The sequence below is a fragment of the Chanodichthys erythropterus genome, chromosome 13, assembly GCF_024489055.1.
Source record: "Chanodichthys erythropterus isolate Z2021 chromosome 13, ASM2448905v1, whole genome shotgun sequence".
Classification (NCBI taxonomy): Eukaryota; Metazoa; Chordata; class Actinopteri; order Cypriniformes; family Xenocyprididae; genus Chanodichthys; species Chanodichthys erythropterus.
Window position 1 is genome coordinate 32,479,202 of NC_090233.1, and position 18,991 is coordinate 32,498,192.

General features: G+C 35.6%; 1 protein-coding gene across 1 annotated transcript; it reads left to right on the forward strand.

The window, feature by feature from the left end:
- Positions 1-12,907: 12,907 nt before the first annotated feature.
- lman2lb (lectin, mannose-binding 2-like b) lies at positions 12,908-18,509 on the forward strand. Its single transcript, XM_067407561.1, has 8 exons — positions 12,908-13,136; positions 13,552-13,670; positions 13,811-13,928; positions 14,021-14,103; positions 14,956-15,117; positions 15,329-15,443; positions 16,521-16,640; positions 16,745-18,509. The coding sequence occupies exons 1-8, from the start codon at positions 12,932-12,934 to the stop codon at positions 16,885-16,887; spliced, it is 1,065 nt and encodes a 354-aa protein (XP_067263662.1). The 5' UTR covers positions 12,908-12,931; the 3' UTR covers positions 16,888-18,509.
- Positions 18,510-18,991: the final 482 nt, after the last annotated feature.

Here is an 18,991-nt window from a genome sequence, read left to right on the forward strand (position 1 = left end):
ACATTTTAGGAGGATCTATTGACAGAAATGCGATATAATAACTGTTTTCAGTGGTGTATAAAGACCTTACATAATGAACCATTATGTTTTTATTACCTTAGAATGGGCCATTTCTATCTACAGGGTCCCCTTACATGTTAAGTCGACATTTTGCGTTGGCATGTTTCTACACTAGCCCTAAATGGACAAACTGCTCTACATAGTGCGTTTGCTTGATTGGCTACTCTCTGCTGTCTCAGGCGATGACATCTTTGTCCTGTGTTGGCCATCGTAGCTTCTCTGTATTGTAAATCGCAACCTCGCCGCTAGATCCTGCTAAAATTTAACACACTGTAAAATTACGCACCTTTAAAAGTTCAGCGTTCTCAGTAAGATTTTTTAATAAAAAAAAAAAAAAAGACTTTTATGCTCACCTGGGCTGCATTTATTCGATTAAAAATACAGTGACACAATAATATTGTGAAATATTATTACAATTTAAAATAACTGTTTCCTATATTATATTTTAAAATGTAATTTATTCATGTGATGGCAAAGCTGAATTTTCAGAAGCCATTACTCCAGTCTTCAGTGTCACATGATCCTTCAGAAATCATTCTTTGTTGATTTGATACCTGATTTAAATGTGGATCCATCTTTTAGGACCCTTTGATGAATACAAAGTTTAATAGCACAGCATTTTTTAAGTCTTTAAGTGTACTATATATATGTTTATGATAAAAACACCTGTCGTATTGACTAAGGGTGGTGAAACCTCCCCTCGCAGAGATACAGCTTTATTTCGAACATTGCCTACATTCTGAAGCATTTAAATTATTTCACGCCCTGCTTCTGTAATGGGTAAATCTGCAAATTTATGACAACACTCTGCTATGACAGCTTTATGTCCTGTGTTCAGCTGCGCTGCCATGGTGGCTTAGAGTACAGAGAAAGATCCACACACCGGATTATGAGAGATATGCCATCTGCGGCCATCCACTACTGGTGACCCAATCTTTATTGGGCAAGGGGCAACCCTTCGTGTCAATCATCCTGACTTCAAAGGGAGGGCAGGCAGAGATGTGTGGGAGGGAGAGAGAGCTGATGCCAGTCTGATATTTGTGAGAAGACTAACAGACATTGTGTGTAACTTAACACCAAGGATAAATAGCCTTGCTTCAAACTCTTCCACCACCCAGTACTGACCATTGAGGTGTGGCAGCTGGGAAGCCGCAAGGATTTAATGCTAAATTTTGACACAAGTGCTAAAAAGGAAGTTTTGTTTTTAATGTTAGTTGAATTTATAGTATACCTACATTTTTGCCATTGTATAGGCATTGTGCTATCTTTTAATCAATTTAATTCATGCAGTTTTTTTGTATTATAAGCAGTTATTAACAGCGTAACATTCAGCTCTCAATTCACAAATCTGTTGCTAAAGAGACAACCTTGGGTAGAAGGACTTCAATAAACCATACAATAGTAAAAAGCATAAAAGTGATTCATTTTGAACTGAAGGCGAATATTTTGCACACATGAAGGGATTGTGATTTGTGAATATATCCATGAGGAAAAATAAAGGAAAACACAATCACCGAATGTTAGTAATTGGAGTTACTTTCCTCCAGCAGTGAGTGGCCATCTCTCAAACACCTCAGCTGTTTATTTAGAGGGGCTGTGATGAATAGTCGGCCGTTAACAGACTTGTGTGACTGGAGATGTTTGGACTGTGGAGGTGGGAGGAATGTAGTTAAACAGTGGCACTGAGAAGGTGTGAGGAGAGAGAGAGAGAGAGAAAAGTTGCAACAGAGCAGAGGTTCAGAGCACGTCGTGCTGTTAAATTGATTGTGCTGCTTAGAAACAAAAACAGGACAGACAGGAGTTTTTTTTCCCACCTAATTTTTTAATGACCCACATTCAAGATTAAGTAAACAGCAGAAATCAGCACATCTCTTTAGACAGGTTTTCTGGGAGCAGGTCCAGCAGTAGATGAATGAGCACTGAGGGAAATGAAAGTAAATGACTGATTGTCCAGTTAGTCTGCAGTGTAGTCATCAGTCTGATTCAGTTTACATCAATTTACATTTAATGAAGAACTTAATATTTATTAAATACACTTCCATTCAAAAAATGGGGTCAGTAAGATTTTATGTATTAGTGTCTATATATACTGAATAAAAGTATTAATTTCAAAATAATACATTGGATTTTTTTATTATGAACACAGTACTGACCTGAAGGAAAATGCTAAATCTGAATGCAACTCGCTCACTCGATATCTCTCTCACAATACTCTTCTAGATAATACAGTAAGCTTCAATGAACAATATCAATTGAGAACATACAGTTTACATTGCTAAGGGCATTGTGTAGTGACACACAGAACCATCGGGTAAAGCGATCATAGCCGTGTTTTATAGTGAACAGCTATTGACCAATCAGAATCAAGGACAGGAACTAACCGTTTTATAATTAAACTTATGTTCAGTCATTTAACTACTGACACTTGCTTACACATCGGATGTGAGCATCACGTCAAAAACAAATGAAAGCCATTATAATCACTGATGCTGTCTATACTGGATAGATGCGCATTCAATTTACTCCATGCGATTGAATCTGTCGACAAGAGGACAAATGGAAGAGTAAAGGAACGTTTGCTTGGACGTGTCCAGATCTCTGTAGAGACTTCAGAAGGATTCCAGCACCAGAAACAAGTGGATGGGTTTATTTTTAATGGCATTTCAGATCGCGTCTGAGAATATGTTTATTTGGAGAATTTGACTGCAGATTGTTTTGTATACGAGGCTGAATGCAATGGAGAGTTCACAAAGAAACCTTTGTTGAAAGATGAAGCAGTCAGCTGTGCTGGATCGCTGATATGCTTTCCTATGCAATAACGTTAGCCAATCATAACAGTGCAGTGGCCGTTTTTTGGCAAGCCTTAAAGGTGCCCTAGAATTGACATTTTACAAGATGTAATATAAGTCTAAGGTGTCCCCAGAATGTGTCTGTGAAATTTCAGCTCAAAATACCCCATAGATTTTTTTTATTATACCACATTTTAACTGCCTATTTTGGGGTGGCATTAAAAATGCTCTGATTTGGGGTGTGTACACCTTTAAATGCTCGTGCTCCCCCAAGCTCGCGACTTCAATAAACATTGCATAAACAATACTGAAGTTCACAATATAACTCTCAAAATGGATCTTTACAAACTGTTCGTGATGCAGTATATCAGATCACGTAAGTATGGCATATATTTTGTGGATGTTTGCTAACATTTGATTCTGAATGAGTCTGATAGTGCTGCAGGCTAACGGGGCTAAAGCTACACACAAGAATGAAGATGTGTTTATGAATTATACAGACGAGTGTTTTTGGGTTAAAAATGAAAATAACGACATGGCTCTGGTCTCTGTGAATACATTAAGAAACATGATGAAACATAAATGTGGTAACTTTAACCACATTTAACAGTACATATGACGAGAATATTTTTGGAGCGCCTAAAAAAAACAAAATAACTTATTTAGTGATGGCCGATTTCAAAACACTGCTTCAGGAAGCATCGGAGCACAAATGAATCAGTATATCGAATCTGCTGTTCGGAGCACCAAAGTCACGTGATTTCAGCCGTTGGCAGTTTGACACGTGATCTGAATCATGATTCGATACACTGATTCATTTGTGCTCCGAAGCTTCATGCAGTGTTTTGAAATCGGCCATCACTAAATAAGTTGTTATTTTGGTTTTTTTGGCACACCAAAAATATTCTCATCACTTTATAATGTTTATATTGAACCACTGTACTCACATGAACCGATTTAAATATGTTTTTAGTACCTTTATGGATCTTGAGAGAGGAAGTGACATTGCTCCCTATGCCTCACAGAGCCATCGGATTTCAACTAAAATATCTTAATTTGTGTTCCGAAGATTAACGAAGGTCTTACGGGTGTGGAACGGCATGAGGGTGAGTAATAAATGACAGAATTTTCATTTTTGGGTGAACTAACCCTTTAAACGCACATGTCATTTTCGCTACTAGAGGTTGCTTATTCAAAACAAAGGCGTAGTTTGATGATGCCGTGAATGAGCATGGACTCATGGGAGTTGTCATCTTCACCTCCACAGCCAATGGAACGGAATTGGGCAGAAACCATGTTCTTGGATAAGCTAATGTTTTAAAGTTTTAAGTTAACATTAAGGTGGTATGAAGCAAGACGGGTCGAGAGCCGGAGCAAATGCTAATGAAAGATACACACCAATCTCGAGTCCAGCGGAACTTTTCTTATGCTTACTCCAGTCAGCTGCTTCCATTCTTATGTGGGTCATTGCTGTTTTACATGGTTAAATAATCATACTAAATACTAGGGATGCACCGATACCAAGCTCATGTACTTGACTTCATGTACTCGTACTCATAAAAATACCCCCGATACCAAAGACCGATACCTCACGTGACGTAACTGACAGAATTATCCGTGCACAGACACACCGACGGCAGCAGCAGAAACAATGTCAGCCTCGGGGGTGTGGAAATATTTCACAATTAATGATGACTGACAATACACACATTGCGAACTGCATGCTATAAATCACAATTTGTTATGGATTAGTGAAGACGGGATAGGCGGAATCGCCCAGAAGCGCTCTCTCTCGCGCACGCGCTCTCTCTCTTTCTTGCGCGCGATCAAAGTTCTCTCAGAGTTGTCAAAATGTCCATGGTGTGGAGTATCTCACGTAAATACAGTCGGTTATGGCTTCAGTCGACGTAAACATTTGGGTGAAAACAGGATATGTGTCAGTATCCATGGATTTGGTCTTAAAGGTAGCTAGCTACTGCAGCCTAATTAAATATTTGTCATTAATGTTAATAAAACAATAAAAGATGTTAAATAAATGTATACATGGTAAATAAATCTGGAAAAAAAAGTTTATTTAATTTGTATCTCTATAGTATTTGTTGTATTGTTTGTAAATAACAATTATATATAATTGTAGGCTATATAATCCTTTGAAAGTTATTGGACACTGTGAAATTTTTAAGTTTTAAGTTTGTGACAAGCACATAAAAATTATTACTTTTTTCATTAAAGTAATAACAAAGAAGCTGTCATACAGTCTCACTGTGTTGTGCTTGGAAAAATCACCAAATAAATAAATAAAATAAAAAAAAATAATTAATAAGAAATTAATACATGTATCGGTATCGACGAGTAGCCTACCAAAGAAAAGGTATCAGTACTCGTACTCGGTCCTTAAAAAAGGGTATCGTGCATCCCTACTAAATACATTTGTCTATGTTGAAGGCTATGTTTTAAAGTTACTCTATGTGTAGATCGATATTAGTAAAACTGGAAATTGAGGGTATAGCTCAAATATGAAATTGTAAGCAATGACACAACGTTATTATTTTTACTGTATACAGACTAATTTCAAAAACATTTCAATTTCTTACCAACATCCAACTTCTGAATGATAGTATAAATGTAAATAAATAAATATTTAGTAGATCAGTCTATAGACTGACTAAATTAAATATTGTAAAACATTATGATCTGTCATTACGAGGGTTTGAATCACTCTCAATACATTTCAAGTTCATTGCTAATCTTGTTCAATGATAAGTGATGAAGTTCTTATTCCCACATTTTGAAAGAATAAAAGAAATCAGTCTGAAAATAAATGAGACCCGAGTCTCCTTTAAGCGGAGCCCAGGTGAAAGCTTTTTTATTTTATTATTTTAGATCATTTTGTGATCTAGTTTTCAAACAACAAAAAAGACACACAATAACAAGATCTGTTCTGAAGGTTCTGTGAATTTTCTGAGAAATGCTTGATAGAAACATGTATGAACAATTGTTTGGCACATTGTTAGAAGCAATGAGAAAAACATCTTATGTGCTTGTACTTGAGAAAGAAAGAAATCAATTCCATTGCACATCTGCACTTCGAAAATCAAATACAACTTTCTTGCACAGACATTGATCGATGTCAGAAGGTCAATGATAACTGGCAGAGTTGAATGTGCTTTGATTCAGATGAAGGCCAGTCCTCAAGAACCATTGAAACTATTCTAATACTGCCTTTGCTCAGATACTAGCAACCACAATCTGCCTCATATAGAGCACGAATATATCATCACTATCGTTCTGCTGAAATCCTCTGTCGCTCTTTGCTAAACACTCATACCAAGATGGCTTTCAAAAAATATAGGCTCTATGTCATGATTATAAATAAAACTGAAGTGAAATCAAAAATGTTTAATGGGAGTGACTCTGTAGAGCTGATCTGGGATCATTGTGGAAGTATGTTTTAAAAATGTAAATGTTTGGATTCTATTCGGGGAAAACTGGCCCAGAATCTGCTCTTTGGGGGCCGTTGTGAGGCTCAGGGGATACGGCTCATTGAAACGCAACTAATGTGAACACCCACACCAAAAAGACAGTATTGATGTTTTTGAGCAGTGAAAACCTACTCTGGTAGATTGGGAAAGGTCTGCCAGGCTCAGTAAACCTGTGATTAAAAGCTGTAGTAGTCCTTAGAGTATTAAACATGAATCTGGGTAATGAGGGAAGGGGTAAATAAAGGCTTTTCGGTAAATTAAATTAGATGGAAACATTTGTTTACTTTGGAGGTCTTGTATTAGACATCTGATATTCAGGTATTTGAATGTATGTTTATATATAAATTACATATCAAGACTTTTGTTTTTAATTAAATTTAGATTTTTTTTGTGAAAATATATCTATAAATCATATAGCTTATGAACAGTGTAATGAAGATTATTGTAGCAATTATAGCAGTACTTTTTTTTTTAAAGCACTGAGGGTTAAGTTACGTCAGCAAAGGTTTTTACTTTGTGATTTTACTAGTTCTCGGATGCACAATCAAAAGAAAGGTGCTAGCATGCATCTGTCTGAATCAATAAGCAGCTAAATACGTACATACACTTTTATAGCACACTCTTAAATGACTTCATTACTGGATAATTCCTTGAATTAAATCTCTTTGTAAAAGCTCTTTCGTCAGGTTTGGTAAATATAAATCAGCATTACTGATATATCCCCTCTGTATCCACTTATTTATAGTATCCAAAATTCCTGCAAGGCAATTCCTTTAATTCCAACAAATGTGTCTGTGAAGAAATTCAGGCAAATTCAGGCCTGCTGTAAAAAATTAAATATTTTTAGATATATTTTATATAAATATTATATAATGAATAAGGATTTAATGCATTTGCTGAATAGAAGACTCATTTTATGCAGTCTAAAAGTTTCTTTAGAGATGACCTTGAAGCTTTTTGTCATCCATTTCTTAATAAGACAATAGTTCTAATGTGTGAAAATTGATTCCCTTTCCTTTGCCTCTTGTATTTTTTTCTATTTCTGTTTGCTTCAGACAAGTGATTTACTCCTTTCATATTAAAATGCCTGGATTGATTTTGCAATGCAATAAAGCCAATAAAACTATGTTTATTTAAGTTTGCACGGGCTTTGGTGTGTTTATTTGCCAAAGTGTATGGGTCAGGACAAAGTACATTATGAAAGGAGAATCAAAATGCAGAAAGGGATAAGCTATATGCATTAAAGTACTGTGCATATGTTTTATTAGAAATATATGTGCATCATATATATATATATATATATATATATATATATATATATATATATATATATATATATATATATATATATATATATTTTTTTTTTTTTTTTTTTATTACTTTTTTTTTTTTACTATTTATGGCACATTTTGTCTCCTGACACTAAATTTCTGATACCAAAACAACATACTGGCAAATATATATTTTTCAACATTAAACAACAAATCAACTTGTACTACTAATACTTAGCCAAAGTTAAATACCTATTTAACGATAGATAGATAGATAGATAGATAGATAGATAGATAGATAGATAGATAGATAGATAGATAGATAGATAGATAGATAGATAGATAGATAGATAGATAGATAGATAGATAGATAGATAGATAGATAGATATTGTGGTGTTCAGGACCACATGTACAATGGTTCTCATGGTCTAACTTAGACCACAGTAGGATCTAAGAGCTTGAGAAATGTTTGGAATTTATCATGTCTGCCTGTGAATCTGTCATCAACATCATAGATGTTGTTTCCCAACAACTAGTTTACTCTAGTTTCAGTCCCTGTGCAGCAGTGCCTTTTCTTCCACTGGACCCATTGTTGAAAGCGGCTCTCCATAAGAATTTGTGGAAAAAATTGTAAGGGTCTACACTGAATGTACATGCTTTGACAAACATTGAAAAGATTGTTTGTGTTAATTGTTGTGCCTTTTTTTTTGGAAATGTGACTCTGGTACGAGGTAATCTAGTCAGTCAAAGATGATTTCAGAGATGAATTTAAGTAATAACAAAATGATAATAAAATCTTATAAAAATAAATAACTTAAAAATAACATTTGTAAAATTAAAGGATTTATTTTCAGAACAATAATAAAAGCAAAAGATAAAACTCAAATGAGCAAGTACGTATAACTAAATGTTGTTATAGATGAAATACAAGTATAATCTCTAAAAATTGAAGTCTTTTGAAGAAAAAGTATATAGTATAGCATGTTAGCACTATTTTTCACCTGTCATTTTTTTTTCTATTAAAATGATACTTCACAATATTAGTTTTCACTTTTTTTCAATAAAATAAATGCAACCTTTGTGAGCATAAGAGACTTCCATAAACAAGAAACAAGAATCTTGCCATAAACAAGTTTCTTCCTTGAAAAAAGAGAGCCAGACAGTCAGCACAACATTCATTGGTATGATAGAATAAATAAATAAAATGAGCAGACGACAGGCTTGCTTTAATGTTAATGAGGCATATTGATCAAAGTCAACAGTAAAAATCGGCAGATAGATAATGGGTGAGTGAAGGCTTCCTCTGGGAGAAGACGTCAGATCTGGAATGAATAAAGGCTTTCTTCAGCAGACGAAGATGATTCAGAAAATAAGTGTTAACCAAAGTGACAAATATTATGCTAATATTCTTAAGCTGAACAGCAGGATAACAAATAACCAAACAGAGTTTTATATATCTTTGTGAATTATTCATAAATATAAATAATATAAAGCAATTTAATGTAAATAAACATTTCAAAAGAATGAAATATTATTTTAAATTACTTATATCAAATAAAAAAAGGTATAACAAATAATTTATACACTGTGAAAATGCTGAAATTAAATAAAAACATGAACTTTCACTGTCAAAAAGACACTTAAGGAATCACTATTGGTGTGAATTATTGATTGAGACAGACATTTTGATGAGGATGGCTTTGGAGCGGTGTTATTTAATTAAGAAAATGTGCTCTTTCTCTTCCGCTCTCTTTTGTCAGCACAAACACCTCAGTGGAAGTAGAGGCACACTGAGGACACTTCAGCACAAAGAGGCCCATCATTCCTCGTGCAGATCCCCTTCCTGCCTGTAATTATGGCCTTGGATTCAAACAGCGTTAAAATTTATGTCTGAAGGTGTTTTTAATGTCTGCGCTGAGATATACAAATTGCAGATATTCCTGTGACACCCGCTAGAAAGAGAATTAAGGCTTATTTATGATCAAATTATTCACAGGTGGACCATTTCTCAATGTAAAGCCTACTTTAGAATAATACATCCAAATTAAAAGCCTTACCGTTTAAACAACGTAGATATCCTTGTTAGCTTTAAAATCCTAAATAAATTACTCCGCTTCATTATAACGTGTTCAACGAATCCAGTGCTGAATGAACAGGTGCAGCCTGATGTGAAATGATCTGTGTCAAAAACAGGATTACGGACCCTGAGTAATTGGTGATGGAATATAAAAACAGCAGGAGATAATGACCTCACAAATATGGATTACACTGAATGAGGGCCAGTGAAGCAGCTGCAGGCAATGATCTACTTATATGACGACAATGAGTTTTTAAGGGTTAAAACTTGTGTGTGAAAGCAAAAGTAAGTCATTCAAACCTGCTTTACTCGACTCTCTGCATTACTTACAAACAACTGTATCACTTCGTTTCTATAGGGAAACATTGTATACATGTGTCAAAATCATTATAATGTAGAAAAAGAAAGAAGAAACAATTCTTGGCCTAACTGACTGGATTTATTGTGTCTCTAGCAGATATCCGTCCAGTGGTACAGTAAGAGAGAATGTGAACCATACTCTGAATTGGGATATGCTAAGAAACTGCTCATTATGACTTTAGGGAATTTTCTGGTCCAAATGTACATAATCCATGACTAGCTTTACACCTCCTTATCTTATTGAATGAAAAGTGCTGGCAAAGATCAGACATGTTAACCATGGTATGGTTAACATAGAAAGAGAAATGGAACGATCAAAAAGCAAACAAAATTCATGATCCAAGATACAAAAGAAAGGTGCATGTTAAACCTTTTGAAAGATAAGTTTTGTTTGATGTGCTTAATAATATTCAGTACTGTGCAAAAGTCTTAGGCCACCATTAAATGTTGTTTTAGCAATGGTATAATGACCAAATCTAATTATTTATCAGTCTCTTTATTAGAATATAACCAGAAAATACAGGAAATTTGTATGCAGAATTAAAAAAAAAAAAAAAAAAAAAAAAAAAAAAATCAGGGAGGAAAAATGACTTCTATAGGCTAAAGTGGCAAGTAGTGACCTCCCCTTACAATAGCAATAGCAGGAACTTGGCTCTCTACGGAAAAGGACTCTTTCAAAATCTGATGAAAAGTCTGTCAAATTTTCTTCTTTGAGAAAAAGGAAGAAGTCCAGGAGGTCACACTGATTTTTGCTTATAGATGATATTTTGTTCTGATTTGTTTTTAGGGTTTTTTTTACATTTTGTGTACATATTTCCTGTATTTTTATTGTATTTTATTTTTTGTTGTTGTTGTTGTATCACAATAAAGACAAAAAAATATGGATGGTCATTAAAACGTTGCTAAAATAACAAAGCTGGTGGTGGCCTAAGACTTTTGCACAGTACTGTATATTCCTGGGATATTCTCAAGAACAGCATATTCCACTTTTGTTTTCATGTCTGTTAATATTCTACAGAAATTCTAACTAATTCATCATTTTCCACGTTTTATCTCTGGTGCTGTTTGGAAATCATTCACAGTACATTTACTGTTTTATTATTGTGTTATTTTACTTACTGTAGATGATCTCTGATTGATCTTCATTGGTGCCAAGTTTTCCCAAGACTAATTTTCTTGTGTAACTGGATTTTCCTCATTAAAGTGTTGGTAATCAAGCCTTCATAAACCTGATAGAGGACAACAGTGTGTGGGAAAAGCAGAGGAGGCGACTCAGTGAAGTAACCTGAGCTGAGCTGGTATAAATGGTATTTTCTACCTTGCCTGATTAGGTATAACCGCTTAGGCGTGAACATGTCTTCCTCTGATTATAACCTAAAGAGCCCATCAAAACTCAAAGCCACACTTTAGTCCAGCATGCTCTCAGCTAGTGCAGTGAGACCTGCCATTGTATACAGTTACAGGTTGGACTCAACAAGGAAACCTAATAACTTCACGAACACCCACAGACAAGAGCCAGAAGGCATATTCTGAAACAGCTGAAGTCCAGGGGAGCGTATGGTCTAAACTCAGCTATTCATTTTGGCCGTACCTCCGAACATGCTGAAACCAGTATTCCGGACCGCTTCCTTCCTTTTAGCTTTTGGTTATGCATTGCTGTTTTAGATCTGTGTGGGTCAGTGAGGATTTGCTTGCAGAATGTATAGGCTAACTAAAATCTCAAGGTTGAGCTAAATTATATTCTAGAACTCAAAATACACGGTGTGAGAACAATTCCAGTCGTCGGGTGACCTCTAGCGGTGAGTAATTTAAACTGCTGTCTGTATGAAATGTCAAACACCTCTACAAGATGGAATGTATAATATGTGATAATTGCAGCGAATATACTGTACATTCATTACAATAATCACATATTTTATAACAATAGGAGAGCTTTTGTTTACATTACATCGTAGGGACCAGCCACCGGTCCCCACAATGTAAATTAATTAATAAAAATACTAAATTATGTTTTTGTGAGAATATAAAGGTGTGCACAGGTTCCTGTGATGGTTAGGTTTAGGGTTAGGGGTAGGGTAGGGGGATAGAAAGTACGGTTTGTACAGTATAAAATGCATTGCGGCCTATGGAAAGTCCCCACAATTCACAAAAACAAACGCGTGTGTGTGTGTGTTAGACAATGTAAGCATCTAATTTGTAATTATTTTTTCATTCATTCATTCATCAATTATCTTTTCTTCTTAAGCAACCAATGCTTAATTAGCCTGTAAGCAGCAGAAACACTTTGATTTTTTCTTTCTGCTCACCAAACAAATGTTATGTAGCCTACTGAAATGAAACATTGGGTTTATTTTTGAAATGCTGATTATTTTGACATTTTGTATGCTGATTTAAATTCAAACCCCTATTAAATTGTCATAATATCATCACATTTGTGTAATATCTGTAAACAAATCAACACAATAAAATCAAACGGGCCGAAATGTGTCAGTGTGGAACGATTTTTTAAGTACTTCAGATTTTCAGCTAATTTGAATGATAAAAATTTGCTTATGTGCTAAACAAACAACTGACCTAGAAAGACAAGAACTACGTTAGGGGCATGATGATTTGCATTATAGTTCAGATATGTAAATACAATTTAAATATTTTGATTTAAGATTTAGATCGCAGATTTTGAATAACATTTAAAATAGCCTAGATTTTTAGCTTAATTTGTTTCAGAGTATATTCTTATTTTACTGGCACACATACTCACCAAACGCAATGCAGGGAAAACGGTGATTGGTCGAAAAAATGATTGGCAATATTGTGAACCAATTATTGCAGTGCACGCATGAAAATAGACCAATAGTGATAAGGGGCGGACATTTTGAAGTGAGCGAGGAAAAATGGCGACCACCGCGATGAAGTTGAAAGGAGCTGTTTACACAACAGTAATGAATTTACCGTACAGTCTGGCAAACAAAATTAGAATATCTGCCTTATTAGTTTTAATACTCACTTTTGTAAGTAGTAGTTCTGGAGAAAACACATATGAAGATAACACTTATGAATTTCTCAAGCGAGAGTATTCGCTGACTAAGCCGTACCAAGGTAAGTGTCTAACGTTATTCCTATTCGCTCAGTTACGTTAAACAGGTGCCCTGCCAAAAGTGGCACCTGTTTCAGCAAAGTCAACTAGTTCAGAACAAAATAGTTAGGTGAGACCACTAGTTTGTTGTTATTACAACCACTGTATCCTTTATTTATTTGGCTATTTTTGGTTGTCCTTTTCTTGCTCTCAGAAGAGTGGCTGTTGTATTTCGCAACTGCATTGATTTCTCACGTCGTCCACAGGGCGGAAGTACAAGACATTTGTAGATATTCCGGTTCATATGCTTTATCAAACAACATGAACCTGTATTTATAGCAACTTTTATCTTAAAATATCCCTTGAATTAACTCATACGGCATATTTATATATGTGTGTGATTTGCATCTACTGTAAAAGGTTGATGTATGTTCACAGGACTGGGCTCCTCCAGCTCCTCTCACTGGGAGTTCATGGGCAACACCATGATCATGCCTGAACACATACGGCTAACACCAGACTTGCAGAGCAGACAAGGAGCTGTGTGGAGTCGTATTGTGAGTTTGGATGACAAGAAAACCTGAAACACCACCTTGGGTTGAATCTAGAGCTATTAGACAGCTCAACCTATTAGACAAAGAGGTTCTTGAGATTGTTTAATAGTCAGGTTTGTTAATTAGTGTGTTTGTGTCTGTAGCCCTGTTACCTTAGGGATTGGGAGCTACGAGTGCAATTTAAGATCCATGGTGAGGGCAAGAAGAACCTGAATGGGGACGGCCTTGCAATATGGCTGACTAAAGAGCGAATGCAAATTGGTAAGAAATCATTATTATTACAAACTTTCAAAATGTAGATTTTCCATGATATGACTATGATGGAGTTTTTTGATCTTTGTGTTTTATTCTAGGTCAAGTGTTTGGAAATGAAAATCTTTTTACTGGTCTGGGTGTTTTTGTAGACACTTATCCGAATGATGACAAGCAGCTTGAGGTATATCACTACTAAACATTAGACAAAAAAACAAGATTATCATACATGTCACGTAATAAATGGTTTCTTATGACTGTTAAAGCTGACATGACATATGATGAGGATCATATGTCATGTCATTTTTAACAGTCATAAGAAACCATTTATTAATGAGACTATATGATGCTCTTTTACAAAGTCTTGATTTTGTTGGAGCCCCTCTCTTCCCAGCCTGTCAGTTATGCTCTGGGTTGCATTTCCCAAAAGCATCATTAGCCAACTACATTCACAAGTTCCATTAAACTCTGTAGGTAACGACAGAACTTGTGACCATATTTGCTTTTGGGAAATGCAACCCTGTTTAATTCCTGTCTATATGAGGCCGCTCATTCTGAAAAGCGCAGTGTGCTCTGATTGCCCCCTTCCCTTTTTTTGCATATGACTTGGGCGGGAATTATTTAAACAAGAAAAATTGTGGTGTACATTCCCAAAAGAAACTTAAAACTACAATCAAGGTGTTTCAGGGAGTTCAGAAACTGTCCTTACTGATATAGAGAATATGTGTGTGGTCAGTATATGACCTCAAAGTTGCTCTCGTGATACTTTGATGTCATACACCGATCGATCTGTGCAGTGCCGCTTCAGGTCGATACACCTAATAACTCCCTTTGGAGTGGACTTTGCCTTTTGTTTTGTAGACTTTTTTTTTTTTACTGCTCAAACAGCAACATTACACACTATAGAAAGTTGAAAATGTAAAAAAGCATAATAGGTTTAGTTAAATCATTGCAAAATCAAATTTGTAAAATGACATAACCCCTGGCCTGCAAGTAAGATATAATCTAACCCATTTAATTTCCATCTCTCATTTAGAGAACGTTTCCTTTTATCTCTGCAATGGTTGGAAATGGGAGTGTAGCATATGATCATGACCGTGACGGACGGTCTACTGATCTTGGTGGATGCACTGCTCACGTTCGCAACGTTGAATATGACACATTCCTCTTGATCAGATACATGAAGAACAGACTCACAGTAAGAGGCACCTTTACATTCTGTATTTCTTTATTCAGCATTTATTCAGAGTAATACATGCATGCAGTGCCACACCAGTTCAGTCTCACATATTGCCACGCTGATGCTCAAGATCTTGTGATGAAAGAGATAAAGGAAGTATTGTTTAGACAGATGTTGGAAAGAAGCCTTCAGTTCCATATGCACCTTCATTTGCTGTTCTGTCTTTAAGGTAATGATTGATGTTGATGGGAAGCAAGAGTGGAAGGACTGCCTGGACGTTCCTGGAGTGAGGCTACCACAAGGTTATTACTTCGGAGTCTCGTCAGCCACTGGAGATTTATCAGGTTTGAAACCAGTGTAGTGTTCAATTCATTCCATTTTAGTTCAAAACTAACCCTTTAAATCCTATGTAAACCGCATTATGTATCATACTCAAACATTTTAGGCCAATCCTAAAATCATTAGATTTAATGTTACACTAACTTAATGTTAACAAACTTAAAGGGTTAGTTCACCCAAAAATCAAAATTCTGTCGTTAATTACTCATCCTTATGTCATTCCAAACCTGTAAGACCTTCGTTCATCTTCGGAACACAAATTAAGATATTTCTGATTAAATCCGAAAGCTCTTACTCCTCCATAGACAGCAATTTAATTACCACTTTCAAGGTCCAGAAAGGTAGTAAAGACATTGTTAAAAATAGTTTAGTGACTACAGTGGTTCAACCAGAGAGTTCTCAGATTTCATCAACAATATCTTAATTAGCCCAAGAGTTTCCCACTGGGTTTCCCACTGAAGCTAAGCAGGGCTGAGCCTGGTTAGTACCTGGATGGGAGACCTCCTGGGAAAACTAGGTTGCTGCTGGAAGAGGTGTTAGTGAGGCCAGCAGGGGGTGCTCACCCTGTGGTCTGTGTGGGTCCTAAAAGCACCGTCCTTCAGATGAGACGTTAAACCGAGGTCCTGACTCTCTGTGGTCAAAAAAAATCCCAGGATGTCCTTCGAAAAGAGTAGGGGTGTAACTCCGACATCCTGGCCAAATTTGCCCATTGGCTTCTGTCCATCATCATGGCTTCCTAATCATCCCCATACACTGATTGGCTTCATCATTCTGTCTCCTCTCCATCAATCAGCTGGTGTGCTGTGGGTGTTCTGGCACAATATGGCTGCCGTCGCATCATCCAGGTGGATGCTGCACATTGGTGGTGGATGAGGATATTCCCCATTCCAAATTTGTAAAGCGCTTTGAGTACCCAGAAAAGTGCTATATAAATGTAACAAATTATATAATATATATATATATATATATATAATTTTAAAGATGTAAACCAATAACATATTAAACAGTATGAATCATTAAAAATATATTTTCTTTCTTTTATTACTTACTTTTTTTTTTTTTTTTGCATGTTTTGTTTCTAGATAATCATGACCTGATCTCCCTCAAGCTCTATGAGCTTACAGTGGAACGGAGTCCTGAAGAGGAAGAGGAACAGCAGGAGATCACATTGCCTAGTGTAGACTACCGAGTGGACCCTAATGGTAATACAGTTACAAAAAGATTATACCTTCATTACATGTTCCATATTAGATATTTTGCAGAGGAGTACAAACGGCTGTACCTTACAAATGTTTTCTTTACACAGTACACGTGGAGGATGAAGGAAGGAGCATCATCACCGTCTTCTTTCTCTTCATTGTTTCTGTTGTTGCACTGGTTGTAGTGATTGTGGTAATTCTCTTTCTATATAATCGTTATAAAGAAAACCGCCGCAAGCGCTTCTACTGAGCAGATTAATGAGAGAGTGACAGGTAGGAAATGGAACGAGAGATCCAACGTGAGTGCGACTGGCATTTTTGCAAAGGACCTCTTCTGGTCCTTACCCCTGCCACCAACAGAAAGGACCTGAAGGTCAACGCTGAACTAAAAAAGCCATACCTGACCTCTCCAAGTGGAAACTGATCACCTCAATCATGATTATCATCTCAAAAAACTGTTCAAAAGTATTTGAAAGAGTGTGCGTCTGGTTTTGAAAGTCTCTCCAGACTTTTGTGTGCGTTTGCTGTATTTTTGTACCGGTTACTCTGACCCTGGCCTTTCAACCTGAGGCAGCACAGAGAACAATGTGTGACAGCATTTACAGAGTTAAACTGTTGTAATCTCAGGTTGTCTATTGTAATGCCACTGCAGAAATCCCCAGAGCCCCTGTTTTTGTTTTTGTTTTTGTTTTGTTTTGTTTGACAGAAATTGATCAGAAGAAAATATGAATGTGACCTCGACTTAAATGTCATGATCTTTACTAGTCTTCAGTAAATGGCTGTGCCAAAAAAACCCAATCTGTTACTATCACTTAACTGTCAGCAATCATGTTTTAACTTAAGGATGAAAACATGATTCATTTTACATGATTTATGCTGGCCAGCTTTACTGTCATAAATAGACAGTAACAACCATCAATGTGAATGTGAAGAATATTTTCTCCAAACTTCTATTTTGTAATAAATACAGGTAAATGTAGGTGCTTTGATGTCTTTTGTTATATGTGGTCCCTTTTTATGTATTCAAAACTGCACTAACTGGCCATATGTAGCTTATCCAAAGTTACTTTGTCAAACATAATTTAACTATTTTAGCCATCAACTTGTGATAAACCTTTGTTTTACATGTCTCCATGGCCTTATTTGAATAATATGTTTAATAATCTTGTCCCCGGTTTCACAGACAAGGTTTAAGCCAAGTCCTAGACTAAAATGCATGTTTGAGCTGTTTTAACTGAAAGCAACTTGCACTGACATATCTTAAAATATGTCAGAGCCATTGTTTTGTCTCAAGATGCACACCAGTAATGTTTATTTCTAAAGCACATTTATAAAAGCTACTTAAAATGTCCTAATTGAACTAAGGACTAATCCTGGCTCAATCTAATCCCCGTCTGTGAAACCAGGCCTTGATATAATAGAAATTGATGACGACATGTCTTGAATTCCTGTATCTTAATATCTTCCATAAAAAGGCAGAGATGCACTACTAACATTTGGCTGTTGCAAAGATATGCAAAGGGTTTTCCTTTTGTCCATGTTTCAGTCTTTTCTTATCACTTCTAGTCGCTGCTCTCTACAGTTAAGCAACATTTGTTCATTGTTTTATACCGGGCAGAGATTGCATTGCTGTTCTCATGAGCTCAGTGGTTGAGCAAGCTGCTGTATCAAACTGCTGTTTAACATTTTCATGGTTGTCACAAACATGTTGAATGATGAAAATTCTAAATTAAACATATATAAATGGATGTTTGTTATTGACAACTACTAAAGTTTTTATTATGATTGAAAATGTTAGGAATTGTTTTACAATAAACATTTCTCAGCTTTTACAAAAAAAAATAAAAATAATGACAACACAACATAAATGTTTTTGCTCAACGAAAAAGAATGCAACCATTTGCATCAGTCTTTTAACCGATTAGTTATTCCAACTAATTTCAACATATCGAGAGGTGGTTCTGGGACCAATTCATCTTTTATCTCTTCCAGTTCAAATTAACAGCTAGCATAAGATGCTAATTGTACAGGGCCCCTTTTAGCATTTACATTTACTAGATAAGTAAGCTAGTTGTTACTGATTTTATTGCATATATTGCTATATGGTCAGTGTTAAATATGCCTTCATGTAGCCACCCACAACCTAACCATGACGAGCACTACTGTTTGGCATAATGGTAACCACAAAATGTTTGTGAAAATGTCAAACATGACAGCTTTAAACAATAACAGATCTTTTCTTTTACTTAAAAAATACTTAATTTAAACATTTATTCTCCTTATCCAAAACTATGTAATATCAACAGAACAAAAAACAACAACAAAGCAATTAATCAATAAATTATATATTTTAA

Excerpts from the sequence above, each read along its gene's own strand:
- lman2lb (XM_067407561.1), top strand. The coding sequence starts at position 12,932 with ATGGCGACCACCGCGATGAAGTTGAAAGGAGCTGTTTACACAACAGTA. Across the intron at positions 13,671-13,810 it reads GAGCTGTGTGGAGTCGTATT|CCCTGTTACCTTAGGGATTG; the intron begins GTGAGTTTGGAT and ends TTGTGTCTGTAG. Across the intron at positions 13,929-14,020 it reads TAAAGAGCGAATGCAAATTG|GTCAAGTGTTTGGAAATGAA; the intron begins GTAAGAAATCAT and ends GTTTTATTCTAG.